Consider the following 15,804-nt stretch of genomic DNA (forward strand, 5'->3'; position numbering starts at 1 on the left):
GTAACCTTCGATATGTATAATGGCGCATTTAGTCTATGCCAAGGTACGTAACATAAATACACATATATAGACCTTGAAAAATGAAAACCATAAGACATATAATATATATTATTAAATTCGTCATTCATGATTATCCCGAACGACTACATTTTCATTCGATCATGTCTTGTAGTTCTAAAGACGTTTCATATTTACCTTCCGATTTGTAAACCATAAACTCTTACTTAGTCTGCAATGCCATTATTAGTTCACCTAACTATTACATATAACCTTTAACGTTTTGACATTGATTACAAACCTAAAGCTTCGAGATGTTAATGGGTATTAACTGGATTAATTTCAAATTTGTACCAAATATTTGTGTGTGATTGGCAATAATTAAATTTTCAGTTGTTTTAATAAATTAAATTATCTTTGTTTAAGAAATGGTACTAAACAAGGATTTCTCTACTTAGTTTGTGTCTTCAATATTAGATCATTAGACAATTAAAAGAAGTGAATTCACTCCAAATGAACCTCTCAATTGTTGGTATCCAATTCTACGAATTGATTAGTATTATTAAATAGACAAATACAAACTTTATTAATAAATTTATACTAATTCCCATCTAAGAGTTGGAATCTTTTTTGAAGTTTTCACTCGTGCGTACGTGTCTGAGTAGATCATAAAGTAAATGATGATTCATTACATACTAAGAAAAACAAGAAAATATAGGAAAGGATTTAAGGCCAATTTGGAGAACGCAAGGGACTTTTGGGGAAATAACGTAAAGTTGGGTAAGTGGCCAATAGTCCCAACCAAGAAAAGACTCGTGCAACACCTGATTCTCAACTCTCCAAACTCAAATGTGGCGGTGCTGATGATGAGGCCAATTAATTCTCACTTCTAAGAATTGGGTCCTTCTCGTCTCCGTTGGTATGATCAATGAAACCGATGATAACGATGATTTATTGACTCCATTTACTTTTTCTCATCCATACAGAGTTTGATGCCAAAATTTTCTGTCTGGAAAACTGAAATAGCTGTTGTCTTTTTTCTTGCAAAAGTCGGAACTTTTGTTTTGTGGGTTTTTGTTTAGATGGACTAAATTTTGAGTTTTTGAGACAGATATACGATGATGGGATTTGGGTCTTATGTTGGGAACGCTCATGGAGGAGGATCTTCAAATTTATCAGCTTTAGCACCACCTTTCACCGTCGACCGATCCATCCCCAAACCTGCAGCTACCCCACTTGTTGATTTGGGTGAACCCTTGAATTGGCTTGATTCTAATCCTTACACTTTTAATTCACCCCAACCGGCTCAACTGCCTCAGCTGGATTTAGACCCGACTCCCACTCCTTCCTATAACCAAAATTCGGATCTTTTTGAACCCAAAACCTATTATCCTTCCTATGTCTCACCACCCCTTCATGTGCCAACTTTCAATGAGCAGAGCTTGCCTGGCCTGGACCATACGGCTCAATGGGCCGGTGGCTTGTGGGATTGGGAGAAAGGGAAGCCGGCTCAGCTTGGTGGGAGTTTTTATTCGAAGGAGACGTCTGTAGCTCCTTCCTCCATTTACATGGATCATATCAACCTTGGTGAGTTTTCCCTTTTCTTTGGACCATATATTAATGCTATTTTTAGGTAAACTTGTTTCAAAAATTTGTTTCTTTCTATGCTTTCTTATGTTTTACTTTTCTTCCCATTGTATTTGTCTTTGATATATACATGGTACTTGCATTTGCATTACTTTCCTTTTTGTCTTGTCTATTCCATGTGCAGAATTTCAATGATCAAATGCACTTTGTGTACATGGTAAATTATTTCAATTCAGGTATTCCCCACCCCCTCCCCCCCTTTCTTGGTGATATTTTAAGCTCTTGATGACTGATCATTTCTTGTCTGCCACAAGTTTTCTTGAGTTACTGCAGAGTTTCTTTGAAAGTTCTTGTAAGCACGCCTAGACCAGAGTCTAAGTGAGACACTGGAATTATCCCTTCTTATTGTTAACACTCAAATTTATTAAGCTGATTGATTTAGGGTTCTCTGGGTTGGCATGACTGGTCAATTTTCCTTTTATTCATATATTCTCTGACGACATTTACTTCCCTTTTCTCCCTCTTGTTCATTATTTTTATTAATAATGGTCTTTACATGCACTCGAAAGCTCAATGGCTGACTCATTCATTTTTTCCCCCAATACCTGGACTCATACCTACAAAATCTTTTGATGTCTTTACTCTCTCCTCCTGCACTATTAGGCCAAAAAAATGATTCTAACCACTATGCAGGGTTGCAAATTTGATTCCTGTTACCATTTTGCTATGATCACGAAGACTTTCGGAAAATGCATCTTCACCCTTTCTTGTCACCACCTCACTTTCTAATGCTACCTACTTTTGGATTGTCAAATTCAGTTATTGGGAAGAGCAGCATGTGGGAAGGGGGGTTTACTAGAGAATGATGATAAAGAAACATTGGGTGGGATTTTACATAGACCATTTCTATTTTGTCTCTGATTGCAGGAGCTCATCCCTCCAAAAGCCTAAAGACATGCGAAGAAACTTCATATAATATTTATTCACTTAGGGAAGATCAAGCTGGGCCTGCTAATATTGAAAAGCTAGATTATAACCCTGTCCTGGGGCAAAATCCATCATTCATGCCTGTGGATTACTTGAAGACATCAGTTATCGGGTCCAGTTCAGCAATTTCTGAAGCCAACTTGCAGGCACCTCCGTTAAATCTGGTAAATTGCAAGAACAATCATGTGCAAATCAGCACTCCATATGAGAAACCATTGAGACAGCACGGTACTACTTTAAGTGATAGTATACCTTCCGTGAAGTCTTCGCCTGGGGTTGTTATTAGACCACCAGCTGTTGGTACCAGCTCTTCAGCATCAAATTCTGTTTCATTTAAAAATGTTAATACTGGCATTAATGCAACTGATACAAATTTGGTTGGCAATAATCATTCTACTGTGAAGGAGCCTCGTTTTTTGTTTAACTTTGGTAGCAAAAATGAGTTTGACGCAAGTCAACTCAGCTTTCTCGTTGATGGAACTTGTTATATGTCTGGGGAATCGTTAACAAGCACTGAAAAGCTTTCAACAAGAAATATGGCCTCTAAGGATGCCTCTGATAATTTCTTCGGAGCAAAATCTGGAGTTAATTTGTCTCGAATTAGTCCAGATAATTTCAGTTTGGCACTTGAGAATAATGAAGCAGTCATGGCTGTGGAGAATTCTTTAGAGAGTTTAGATCATTACAACCCTCCTGTTGACTCACCTTGCTGGAAAGGAGCTCCAGCTTCTAATAATTCCCCATTTGGTTCTTCTGAGGCTGTTGCTGTGCAGCTTGTAAAGAAACTTGAAGCATGCGATGGTTCAAATGGTCCAGTGCTTAAATTTATTTCTTCGAATACTGCTAACATAGTTAAACATCCTTCAGGAAAAGCAGGTGAAATTTTGATGTCTGATGAAAATGGGAATGTGGAAAATGGTTCAATGTCTTCTCTGAAATTGCCGCCAGTCTCCATCCCGTCTTTTAAAGAACGTGAACCTGATGAAGCTAGGAAAGCAGGATCCCATAAAAATAAAGCAAGTTCTGCCTGTGAGATCAAATTCTCTGATAATGCAAGTGAATGGAAGAAAGATTATGTCTTATTTGACAAGTCAGTGGATGAGGTTGAGAAGGCATCTTACACTGGTCAACAATGTCTTCCGGAAGGTAGATTAGCTTCTAAAAATTTGTGCAGATCTGAGACTGGCGTTGCTGATCTTGAGATGAAGATAAATGATGTCATGGGCTGTGGTTCATCTCATATGTCATGCCATGGTGTAAAGCATTTATCGTGTGCACCATCCTCTGTAGAAGATGTTTCTACAAAGCATACTAAATTCTTAGGCAAAGAACCCATTTCAAATAGCAGCATCAGTGTTCTGGTAGATACAATGCATAACCTGTCAGAATTGCTTCTATATCACTTCTCCAATGAGGCATGTGAATTAAGGGAACAAGATGTCAAGTCCCTTGAAAAAGTAATCAACAATCTCGATACATGCATGTCAAAAAATATCGGACAAGAGACATTATTGAGTGAGCTACATAAGGTATGGTTCCCCATGTCAAAAAAAATTGGACAAGAGTCATTATTGAGTGAGCTACATAAGCTATGGTTCCCTGTTTTTATTTTATTTGTCTTATTTAATTATTGTGTAATTATCTCTAGGAATTGTGAAATGCTAAATTGTGTCTCTTTGCTATTATGTTTATTCCTACATAACTCTTTCCTGGAAATTCTTTTCTGGGTAATGACTGAGCTGAATCCTTTTTTCTCAGGGAACAAGCATGGGAAGCCCCCAGGTGGCAGCTATTGATGTTCTAAGTCAGCATGCGCAAGCGAAGAGGAAGCATTTTGGTAAGAAAGATGAGAAATGTTCTGATTTTGTTTCTGTGAGGAGTGGTCCAGACATAAAAGTGAAAAATGATAAGATGACCCAGGTATATGATTTTTTGATTTTTTGATTTTTTGATTCTTTGCTCTTTACTGTGATAGAATATATTTCCTCATTTTCTTTCTATAGTAGGGAGGAAAAGGACATGAAAATTGAAAGCAAACATATACTGTATTTCTTTGGTTCACAATTTGCAGGTTATAAAGAAGGTTCTTATTGAGAATTTTCATGAGAAGGAAGAGGCACACCCACAAGTTCTCTTGTATAAGAATCTATGGCTTGAGGCAGAAGCTGCTTTATGCTCCATCAATTACATGGCTCGCTACAATAACATGAAGATTGAAATAGAAAAATGCAAATTGGACACAGAAAAAGGTTAAAACGTTTCTGTAAACTCCTTGGATCATGTCATTTTCAGAACAAATTTTTTAGAATTATCTGCTAACAATCCTTGACTCTTTCATTTGGCTCTCTGATTTTTGTTTAACCTGTTGTCTTGATTCAGATTTGTCAGAAGACACACCAGATGAGGACAAAATCTCAAGGTCTAAATTATCTGCTGATCTAAACACCAATAAGAAATTAACAGCAATAGCAGAGAGTGCACCAACCCCAGATGTTTCTAACCAAAATTTTCCTATAGCAAGCTCCAGCAACCATGCTGATGATGTCACAGCCAGATTTCATGTATCAAAACACCGGCTTAACAATTCAAATTCTGTTCATACTAGAGATGCAGATGAACTCTCGAGCTCAAAGCTTTCTTTAGATACGGATGCGATTGACAAACTGGCAACTGAAGTAAAGGATAGCTCAACCTCAAGTCTGCGAACCCAAGACTCCCCTGCACCAGGCACAGCCTGCCATACAGATGATGTTGAAGCCTCCATCATGGCTAGGTTACATATCCTGAAAAGCCGAGGCATTGTTGATTTGGATTCCAATGAGATGGAACAGAAACCACTGCCAGAGGTTGTTGATCTTGGATTTGCAGGAAAGAAAATGCAAATACCCATTGATGAAGACACAGCAGATGATCAAATTTCGGGTTTTAATCTGGAATCTGTCTCACAGAACCAAGTGGTTGACTATGCTGGAGAACAGTTAGTTGTGAAGGATTTTCATCCATGTGTCAAGCATGATTGCACAATACAGTCTCCCAAGAGCGCCAGGCTTGGAAATCAACTCTCTGCAGGCTGGTATGACAGCTGTTCTTCAGACTGGGAGCACGTATTGAAGGAGGAGCTTTCAGGACAGAACAGTTGAACCTAAATTTGTTCCAGGCTGTACCCTATGGTAAATGATATCTTGTTTCCCGGTAAACATTTGTATAAAGTGTGTGGAACACCAACTGAGTTGCTTAGAACTTGACTGCTCTCCAACCTTGTAAAAAGCTGGTAAAAACTTATTTCGAATAAACCTTTATGCTTCTTTCTTTTCTTGTTTGATTTGGGTAACCTTTTCGTTGAAGCTTTTAAATTCTACTTGGTGTCTTGTCTGCCAGCGAGGAAATGTATTCTTGTTTTAAGTGGTGTCCGGCTGTTCGTCTTGGTATTGGTCTATATAAGGTAACGCAGAAAATTACAGGATGCTACTGCACACTTAGATATCAGCTTCTGCGGATGCATGGTGCAGTGAGAATCAGGGCTGATTCCATGGCATCATTCTGTTAAATAATACGATACATAAGCAAATTTGTTATAACACGCTAGCTGTTTTTAAAATTTGTTTGAAGAATGATGAAGCTTTCCGGAGCAGAACATGTGAAGAGCAGGAAAAGGAAAAATAAAGATTGGGTTCTCTATATTTTAATACAACTGCAGTTGCACATCCGTTGTTTCACAGCTTCCCCTCTTCTCAGATTGGAAAACAGTTTCAATATTGCAGCATACCATAACGGTTTCGAATTTGTCATATAGAACTAGATACGTAGTTCCGGAAAATCTCATATTGCTGCATCCATCATTCGATCAATGAGCAACTAATTGGAAGAATGAAAAGAAACTCACAAATTTTATTTTGGAAATTAGATTCTTTCTTTCCTAGAGTTGCTATATTTAAACTCCAGTTTATTTAGAGGCTTTTTACACTAAACTTATAAATATTAAAATAAATCTGTAAACTCAATATATCCTAATAAAAGAGTAATCTTATCAAATAATAAATCATTACGTATGCACATACATATATAAATAAAATATAGTAAGAACTCATTAAATTTTATCGTATTCAAGTTAAAGTATTGATATTTAACTCCGAATTTAATCCATTTCTTGCGTGAAAACTGCTAATTGGCTTCATTATAATACAATCAAAATATGTCCTGTTATCATCAAATAACCCACTCCAGTTGTCGTTTCTCTCTAATTTCTCCGAAGTGCGGATGTCAATGATGTTCGTCCCGTCGAAGTGACAATGACATGCCAGAGCATTGCCTCTTCACATGCCACTACTTTATCACTCAAGATAATCAACTAATTAAAACGTTTTTCAACCGTGAGAATTATAAATTCATTAGTCTTCAACTATAAGTAGCTGTGTGACGATGTTGGGTGTATAAGCATTGAAGCCTAAAAGATCTGTTAGAGATGGTTAAGATGAGTCCAAGGAAGCTTACTCGAGACTTTACGATTTTGGCTGTGGTTTTGTTTTGTCAGAGTGTTCATTCTCGACTTCAAATAGGATTTTATAGAGATACATGCAGCTCGGTAGAATTCATTGTCAAAGAAGAGGTGAGGAAAGCGTTTATTAAGGAAAAAGGAGTGGCGGCTGGTCTCATGAGAATGCATTTTCATGATTGCTTTGTTAGGGTAAGTTGAACAAGTCACTTGTTTTTTAGCTTCTGGCCTAACTAACTTGAACTATATTCAGAGCTTCCTTTCTGCAAATACGTCCCTCAATAGCAAATATCAGCCTGGGACAGTGGACATATATAGCTACATACCAAGAGAGTATAGCTCTTATAATTCTTTCTGTACAATAGACTAATTCACTTTTTATCTGTATCATAGGGCTGTGACGGATCAGTGCTACTCGATTCCACTCCCTCCAGCACAGCAGAGAAAGACTCCTTTGCCAATAACCCTAGTTTACGAGGATATGAAGTCATAGACAATGCAAAGGCTAGACTGGAAGCTGTTTGTAAAGGAGTGGTTTCCTGCGCTGATATTGTTGCATTTGCAGCAAGGGACAGCATAGAGATAGTATGCACGCATAATTTTACTTTAAGTTGATACATATCTAGCTAGGAAAGTTGGAATTAAATAAGCAACGTTGCTAAAATTTGTGACACTTTTTTCTTGTAAAATTTCGTGCAGACTGGAGGACTTGGCTACGATGTCCCTGCTGGAAGAAGAGATGGCAGAACTTCACTTGCCTCAGAGATAATAGGAAACCTACCTCCCCCAACATTCAATGTCAACCAACTGACACAGATGTTTGCAAATAAAGGCTTCACCCAAGAGGAAATGGTTACACTCTCTGGTAATTTACATATATCAACAATTAAAGCATATTGATGCTATATTGAGAAACTTATGGATCAAATAATTCTATGGTCAACAGGAGGACACACCATTGGGCGATCACACTGCAGTTCATTCAGTAACAGATTATACAATTTCAGCGGGACCGCTATACAGGACCCGAGTTTAGATCCTAGGTATGCAGCTATGTTGAAGCAGCAATGCCCACAGGGTAGCACGGATACTAATCTGGTGGTGCCAATGAACCCGTCTAGTCCAAGCATCACCGATGCAGGTTACTACGCTGATATCCTGGCAAACAGGGGCTTGTTCACGTCAGACCAGACTCTGCTGACAAACCCAGCTACAGCAAACCAAGTGACTCAAAATGCAAGGAATCCTATGCAGTGGAGGGCCAAATTCGCAGCGGCAATGGTGAAGATGGGCCAGCTGGAGGTCTTGACAGGAACCGAGGGAGAGATTCGAGCCAACTGTAGGGTGATCAACGGCTAGAGATGGGAATCGAAAGTGTGATGGAGTTAAAAACGTAAACTACAAGCATAATGCTGGATGTGACATAGTTTTCCTTTATTAGGTAGTCTGTTTGCACTAGAAAATCGTTTGTTTGTGAAAACTTTCCGGATGGAAATGACAGTTTTTTTTTTTTTTTTTTGAAAAGTGATAATACTATTGAATCGAAAGCTAGAATGTCATAATAAGTCTTGATCCGAATTAGAAAAAGACGCGTCTTGAGATAAAAAGGCTAACTTTCTTAAAGACGTAACCCAGTACACAAAAGAGAGCCGGCTGCTCAAAATGTAATTGGCAGCACAGACATAACAACTAAGCCCATGAAGCCCCTAAGCTAATGCATCAGAAACAAAAAGAGTTCAGTCCCTCAAAACCACGGGTACAAACAAACCCAAAACTAACAAAAACAAGCAGCCACAATATCCAGCCCAATGCAGCCATGTTATCAGCTAATACAAGGGAAAACCAACGCCCTAATTTTGGATTTCGCACTGCGGCTCAGTCGAAAAAACCTTTTTAAATACTAGTACTAACTTTGCATGAGTAAGACCGAAAAAGACATGTTTATTTTTAATAAAAAAAATTCAAAAATTTTTTATTAAATAAAATATGAATCTTTCCCCTCTTCCCCAATTATAAAAAAAATGAACCTTTTGTTTTTTTTTACCAAATCTTAATTCTCATATCTTAATTCTCGGATTAGCAACAAGCAAGCCAATGCATCTGGGTTTCAATGAATCATGGGTTGATTTAAGCTGATATCCTAAACCCTTCCTAGAACAAAACAAAAATAGAAAGATACGCGCGTGCCTTCAATCCACGCTTCAAATGGAAAAGTTGAGTACTTGTCCGATTCATGATGTGCAACGCCAAGGAAGAATGGGGGGAAATGGGAAGGCCTCAACCTTGAAATATTAGCTCTCATACATATCAGAATCCCAGCTGAGTAAGGAGTGGCAACCGCCTCTTCGGTCTGCAAGTCCTGGATCTCATGTGTATTGGGTCCGTTCTGCCGGCCCGACATTGACATCCAACAGTGGTGCCGCCGTCGCCACCTCCCATTCTTAGATGTCAATTCAACCGTCGGGAAACTCGTCCATCGCAGCAAGGGCACCTTCTACCCGCCTCTCTGCCTTCCGCTTGGTTACGCTGGCTTCGATTTCGCCGCTAACTGGTACTGCTTCTCTTTTTATTATTCTCATTTATTATCTTCATTAAATTTGGTTCAAGAAGTTCAATTTTCTTCCCTATGCTTCTTTTTCGTTGTAACAAAAACAGGGTAAGAAAGCAAAAGGAATCATGTACCCTGGTTGCATTGATGAATGGCTAACGAATTGTTTCGGACAGTCTTATTTATTGGTGTTTCTTTATTTTCTTTTGACGTATGTGAGGTGGTTATAGCATCCATAAATTGTTCTGTTTTCTCATGGGGTAGAATGTAAAATTTAATTACCAACAGGATGCAAACTATCATGTAACAATCACCGACTCAAATGTTGGGGTGCTGCGAAGGTTAAAGTTCACTAGCTGTATTTTTTTGCACCTTATTTCTGTTGGTATAATGAGTCGTAAACATCTTTTATTTGTTTGTTCGGTTTTAATGGTGATTCTCTACGGAAGCTAATAAGTCATAACTGAACTAATCACAAAGTTTCTTAATGAAAAAGCTCATCAGCGATGCCCTCCGCTGATGTCTCTTCAAGGAAATTTAGGTCACCAATAAAAGAAATGAGATACCTAAAATAGGACAATGAAATTCTCGGGAAACAGATTTGACATTTTAATTTCCTTTCATTTTTACATCCCTTTTGCCCACATCGGGATACACTAGGAAGAAATAATCAATTCCCATTTTCCACAAGCTTGGAGCACAAGCATTGACCCAGATACTCAATATCAAATCATATTCTGATTCAGTTGCTTCATAGTTCTCAACTGCAAAAAGGCGGTTTAATCAAGTTGCAAAAACTCCTTACAGAAAAGGGGAAGCAATCAGTCACAGAAACGCTGATCATGAGTTGTGAGAAAATTGTCTAAAATTTGATAAAAGTGAAAGGATAACCTAGCCACCCGGTAGATGGTAAGCTAGATCGACTACAACAACTAAAATGTTGACTCTAGTACCAAGTACTTGTTGACAGAATTTGAGAGCGCAAGTAAGACAACAGAGACCAACTAAGTAGTAAGCTCCATAATAGCACTAACAATGTCCCCATTGTGAGTCTTGAGTGCCTTGACAGCCTTGCTCCTCGATACCCCAGCCTGTGTCATGACCAAGTCAATGTCCCTAGGCTCTACCCCAGTCTCATCAATTTCTTCCCCTTCCTCGTCAGCTGGTGCTCCAGCAGCGGCGGTGGAGGTGTCAGATTTTGCCATCACAGATCCCATGTCTGGCATCCTGAACTGCTGGGCAGCTTGTGTCTGTAGCTGAGAGCTCAAATCCTCTATCTTAGCCTCACCAAAAATGACATAAGTCTCAGAATTTGGGCTCTTGAAGACATCAGGTTTTGAGATGAAAAAGAGTATCTGAATCCAAGAGAAACTAGGTTATATTACCATTCATCAGGTAGCTCAATTACTTGAAAAGAAAATCAGAGAATTCGTACATTCTTGGTTCTCTTTATGGTGACCCTACTGACACCAGTAACGGGTTTCATGCCCAGCTTTAACATTGCCTTCCGACTCTTCTTCTCACTTCTGCTTTGCTTTGAACCTCCATTAGCACCTGCAACCGATATTCCAAGCAACAAATAAGGACTGTATAAAAATATCCACAGAATTGACTTTTGATAAGACAATTTAGTTAAAAAGAAGGTCAGAAATAGCACCATATACATATGGCATTATAGCCAAACAATACACAAGGAATGTTGGCATGAATAGCAGCTACCAGATCAGATATCCACAAAATAGTGAGTGCATAATTGCAAGCCAACAAGGGATTTCAGCTACTCAAAGCTAACAAAATCACATGAACCAGAAGCTTTCTTCTAACTCTGAAGACTGAATACCAAGCTATGCAGTTAGTCCTAGAATGAAATCCAAATCCAATTCTAGAGGATGTCGTGGTAGGAAAACCATAAGCAGAAATCAACAAATAAAAAAAATTTTCAGTTTCCAAGATTACGAAAGAACTCCAGAAAATGCAATTGCACAGACTTTCAACCGTGCGATTTCAGATGCGGTCAGACAATTTTCAATAAGTTCATCTCATACTAGAAAATAAGCAGACACCCAAGCACAAATTCTAAGCATATACAGAGCCCAAATTCCAAAAAATGATAGAGCAGAATGTTCCCTAAAAAAGTACCACTCAGATGACTAAAGCAGTGTTAATGCCGAAATGAAATTAAAGATTTGAAGCCAAACAAAGTTTTGAGAAAAAAAAACCCTAATAAAACAAATGTATCGAAATCTGCAAGACAATCCAAGCAAAGAAAAGAAGCAAAAAAACGAAATGAATAAAGTATGAACTTAGAGGGAAAGTAAAAATGAAAGAAACCTTGAGCACCATCCTCCTTGTCATCGTCCTCGTCATCCTCATCCTCATCATCATCCTCATCATCTTCCTTGACGTCCTCAACCACAGCCTCCTCCTCGCTCTGCAGATGATACTGTATTAATAGTTTTTTAAAACATAAAAAAAAAAAGGGAAATGAAAGGATAAAATAAGTGAAATGATGGATAAACCTGGGGCAGCTTCTGGGGTTCCTCAGTAGAAGGAACCTGCTCAGTCTCAGGCTGGGCGGCTTCAACCACAGGAGCTGGCGACATGCTTCTTTTCGTCAGATAGGTTTTAGCCGAATGAGGGAAATGAAAATCGTAAGGATAATAATCTGAGAGAATGGGAAGTTCTACAGACACACCAGCGGCTTTAACCTTCGGTGAGGTTTCGTTTCTGGTGATAAGGGTTTCTCCTTTATTGGGCTGCCCTTTAGGCCCGTTTTGAGGACCCCTACTGCTCGTTCTCGGCATATGACGTCCTAGGCCAGACCCGAAAATTAAATTTCCCAGCCCACCCTTGCCCGAATAAGTTTTTCTGGTAGAATTGGACGCTAGTAAATGTAAGCTTGCCAATGGCAAGAGGGTATAACAGGGTGGATCAAATTGCATAATAATAGCATTTATAGTAATAGTACTAGCAAATGCATTATTCAAGTTCAACCATGATTAGTCAGTCCATCATTATGCATACCTCTTTAGTCATTTGAGATAGAGAGGAATGAGGACTGAACTAAATTCCCTCTTGTAAGGAAAGGAGCAACCATTTTCAAAGTTAGTAAAGGACTGCTACATCACGAGGACATTGGAAGGATTCAACAATAAGAGCAGAGATTTCTCCCACGAGAAAACATCAAGTCTTGCGTTTGTCAACTGTCTATCAAGCATTCAAGAATAACTCCTGGTTGAACCTTGGACGGATCTCAGAGGAAAGAACTTTCTGTAGAAGCAACCAGACCTCTTGAGTGAAAGATGTGAGAAGGACTTTAAGTCAACAACTTACAATCTACTTAATTCTTTCAACATTTCCCTGGTTTCAAATGCATATGGCAGTAAATAAACCCAAACAGAGAGAACAGCTCCCAAGCTTAATGTTAAAGAAATAATAGAGCTTTGTGGCCGAATTCTTCAACCACAATTTAACAATGAAATTCCTTCACTCTAAATGAGTACTTGTATTTCAAGTACTGTACAAAATTTTGTCCATCCTTTACAAAATATAACGTGTTCAACCACCTAAAATAGTACCCATCTCTGTTTAGACGTTGACATGGCATACCAGAAGCCTATTTCTAGTGTGGACAAAAACCAAACCCTGAGCATGAGTGCGGTCTGTTGCAGGAACCCAGACATAGAATGGAGAGCATCTTCATAATTTAGGAGGCCGAACGTTCAGTCTCGATTTTCTTTGAAACTTCCAATCATCAACATGCTCTGAAGCATGACAATGTGTCATCCAATTCCCACACGGAGCTGCTGAGTCACACACATAGCAGTAACACTGCATTGAATAAACCAAATCAGAATTCTTCAATGTCTATGCTCAAGTTAGTGCAAAATTAAAGTGAAAAAGAGTCGTTTTTAAGAGTGTTTTTACCAGGTGACAATGTCGCTCGTGAGGTGTAGTATCAAAAGGAAATTGCAGACACAGATGCCTTGAATGGGGATAATCTCTACAAGCCAACTAAACAGATACAAGAAGAAAGACAAAAGATAAGCCTTGCCGTTAGGGTTTTGGATCGTAAAATAGCAATAACAACCGGAACCGAATTGAACGACTTTTAACTCCCTGTTTTACTCTAATAAATGTAAATTTCCTCAGCAACTAAGCTAACCATGTTCGCCAGAAAGGGAATTTAAAGAAGAACATGTAACAAAAGAAATAAAGAAAAACCTGGCCCTTCTCAACCACGACAGAGAGATCAACATCATCGCCGTCGTTGGTGGCGGAGAGCATGGCAATATCAATTGAATCGAAGGGGTTGAAATCAAGAATAAAGCAATCCTCCATCTCCTCAATGCGCTTCATGTCCATGTTCTTCTTCAAACAAAATATGGGTCTCAGGGGACTTCCATCCTCCTCTTCCTTCTCCTGTTTACGTTTCAGGTTTTTGAACCACTTACCTTTAACTGCCGATGAAGGTGATATCTCTATCACCTCCTTTTCCCCCATTGGTTTCCTTCTGTTTGGTTTTCGTCTCCTTGCCATTAACCTAGGCGGATCGTAACCACACTGTACCGGAGCTTAAAATCCTGAACATCCCAATTTGAAAAAGCAACCGTTGGCTTTCCCCAAATATAACCTCGTAAAAGAGAAACGCCGACGTTTGGAGGCTCTAATTGTGACCATCTTTCTATGTTTCATGAAACATATAGTTATCTTTTTCTAGGCACAAAATTCGTTAAAAAGTTTTAAATGGCACTAACGTTTTTAATCTAAGAAAATTTGGTTAATTCTTAAACTTGTAGATTTTAAGAATTACATATTTTAAGCTCTAACTGTACTCCGAGAAAGATTATACCCAGTAATAGGGCGGCTTCAATTGACCAAAAAAAAGGCTTTAAACTAACATTGTATATATTCAATGAATTAGAGTTTTTTTCTTTACACAAATAGCTCTGAATTTAAATTTTATCCATTTCATTCAATATCATAATTCAAAATATTTATGTCTTAATATAAAGTTTGAAATATTGAAGTAACTTATCAAATTTAATTTTTTTAAAAAAAAATCTAGTGCATTAAAAGTTATCCTTCAATAAGTTAAGAGGAAATTATAAAAAATAACTTTTTTTGATAAAGATATTTTAAAAATAATCAACAAAATAAATTTAATTATTTTAACCATATTTAGTTATGATTTGACAAAAGTATCTTTAAAATTATTTTAAATAAATTAAATAATTTATCATAATTTTTTTTAATTTGAGTTTCCGATTTCTCTCACTCACCATCTCACTGTTTCTAATTTTATCGATTTCTATCTTAAGTATTCGTCTACTATGCTAAGCTCTCAATTTCTCTCTCCACGTTTTTAAATTTCTCTTTTCTATGATTTCAAGATACTAAATGATGGTTTTGATGTGCTTGAATAGGTGATTATTTGAAAATTTTAATTTTTAGGTATTTTGGATAAAATTAAAACTGTAAAAATGATCATAGATGTTTAAAATAGTTTTTAATTGTATCAATTTGGGATCTAAACACTAATAAACTCAAGAATTTAAAATTTATAAACTTAGGTTTTCAAAAAAAAAATTTGATTTTTAGTTAAAATAGGTATTTTAGATTTAAAAAATTGTATTTGATTTATGAAAATATGTTACAAATACTTTAATTAGTGTCAAATTATAAAAAAAAAACAAAAAGAAATAATGAGAGTTGAGAGGATTTGAAATTTTAGTTCGTGAATAACAATAACATTTTAAGCATTAAACTGTAGCAAAATATTTTTAAATATGACGTGTAATAATATTTTCTCAACGTGATATATACTAATAATATTTCTTTTTCAACATGGAGTATAATATTTTTTTTTAATTATGATGTGTAACACGTTTTTATGCATAACGTGTAAAAATAATACTTTTTTTTTCAATATGATGTGTAACAACCTAACCATAGAATGTAACATGTTTTTGTTAATGACAGTATTTTTTTTTAATATAACATGTAACAACCTAACTATGGGGTGTAGCATATTTCTGTACATAGCATATAATTTTATTAAAGATAATTTTATCCAATTTGATTAAAAATAGTTAAAATTATTTTGAAAGTTATTTTTGAAAATATCGTTATATAGTGTTGATATAAAGATTAAAAATATTATATATTATTATATCACATCATCATCTATTAT

General features: G+C 37.1%; 4 protein-coding genes and 1 long non-coding RNA gene across 7 annotated transcripts; 3 read left to right on the plus strand and 2 right to left on the minus strand.

The window, feature by feature from the left end:
* The first annotated feature begins 741 nt into the window (after positions 1–741).
* Positions 742–5,890, plus strand: LOC110410085 (uncharacterized). 2 transcript variants are annotated; one of them, XM_021419705.2, is made up of 6 exons: positions 742–916; positions 1,109–1,584; positions 2,512–4,100; positions 4,330–4,491; positions 4,643–4,820; positions 4,951–5,890. In XM_021419705.2, the coding sequence occupies exons 2-6, from the start codon at positions 1,116–1,118 to the stop codon at positions 5,709–5,711; spliced, it is 3,159 nt and encodes a 1,052-aa protein (XP_021275380.1). In that variant the 5' UTR covers positions 742–916; positions 1,109–1,115; the 3' UTR covers positions 5,712–5,890. The 2 variants fall into 2 exon arrangements, with proteins under 2 accessions (XP_021275380.1, XP_021275439.1); XM_021419764.2 differs by lacking the exons at positions 742–916; positions 1,109–1,584 and adding an exon at positions 1,775–1,820.
* A 1,082-nt stretch (positions 5,891–6,972) lies between these two features.
* On the plus strand, positions 6,973–8,628 carry LOC110417487 (peroxidase 5-like). The gene is made up of 4 exons (XM_021429847.2): positions 6,973–7,255; positions 7,457–7,648; positions 7,763–7,928; positions 8,010–8,628. The coding sequence occupies exons 1-4, from the start codon at positions 7,034–7,036 to the stop codon at positions 8,420–8,422; spliced, it is 993 nt and encodes a 330-aa protein (XP_021285522.1). The 5' UTR covers positions 6,973–7,033; the 3' UTR covers positions 8,423–8,628.
* Positions 8,629–8,929: 301 nt separating this feature from the next.
* LOC110423499 (uncharacterized) lies at positions 8,930–9,982 on the plus strand. Its single transcript, XR_002445825.1, has 2 exons — positions 8,930–9,614; positions 9,719–9,982. It is a non-coding gene; the product is annotated as an uncharacterized LOC110423499 (long non-coding RNA).
* Positions 9,983–10,330: 348 nt separating this feature from the next.
* Positions 10,331–12,327, minus strand: LOC110414113 (nascent polypeptide-associated complex subunit alpha-like protein 4). Of its 2 annotated transcripts, none has more exons than XM_021425179.2 (4): positions 12,131–12,327; positions 11,943–12,054; positions 11,047–11,165; positions 10,331–10,966 (listed from the first exon to the last, which is right to left on the minus strand). In XM_021425179.2, the coding sequence occupies exons 1-4, from the start codon at positions 12,212–12,214 to the stop codon at positions 10,616–10,618; spliced, it is 666 nt and encodes a 221-aa protein (XP_021280854.2). In that variant the 5' UTR covers positions 12,215–12,327; the 3' UTR covers positions 10,331–10,615. The 2 variants fall into 2 exon arrangements, with proteins under 2 accessions (XP_021280854.2, XP_021280862.2); XM_021425187.2 differs by having other exon boundaries at positions 11,943–12,042; positions 12,131–12,326.
* Positions 12,328–12,954: 627 nt separating this feature from the next.
* On the minus strand, positions 12,955–14,247 carry LOC110422497 (RPM1 interacting protein 13). Its single transcript, XM_021436445.1, has 3 exons — positions 13,836–14,247; positions 13,539–13,625; positions 12,955–13,442 (listed from the first exon to the last, which is right to left on the minus strand). The coding sequence occupies exons 1-3, from the start codon at positions 14,148–14,150 to the stop codon at positions 13,311–13,313; spliced, it is 534 nt and encodes a 177-aa protein (XP_021292120.1). The 5' UTR covers positions 14,151–14,247; the 3' UTR covers positions 12,955–13,310.
* Positions 14,248–15,804: the final 1,557 nt, after the last annotated feature.

Source organism: Theobroma umbraticum, unplaced genomic scaffold (genome assembly GCF_002168275.2).
Source record: "Theobroma umbraticum cultivar Fairchild unplaced genomic scaffold, ASM216827v3 scaffold_30.0, whole genome shotgun sequence".
NCBI classification, from domain to species: domain Eukaryota; kingdom Viridiplantae; phylum Streptophyta; class Magnoliopsida; order Malvales; family Malvaceae; genus Theobroma; species Theobroma umbraticum.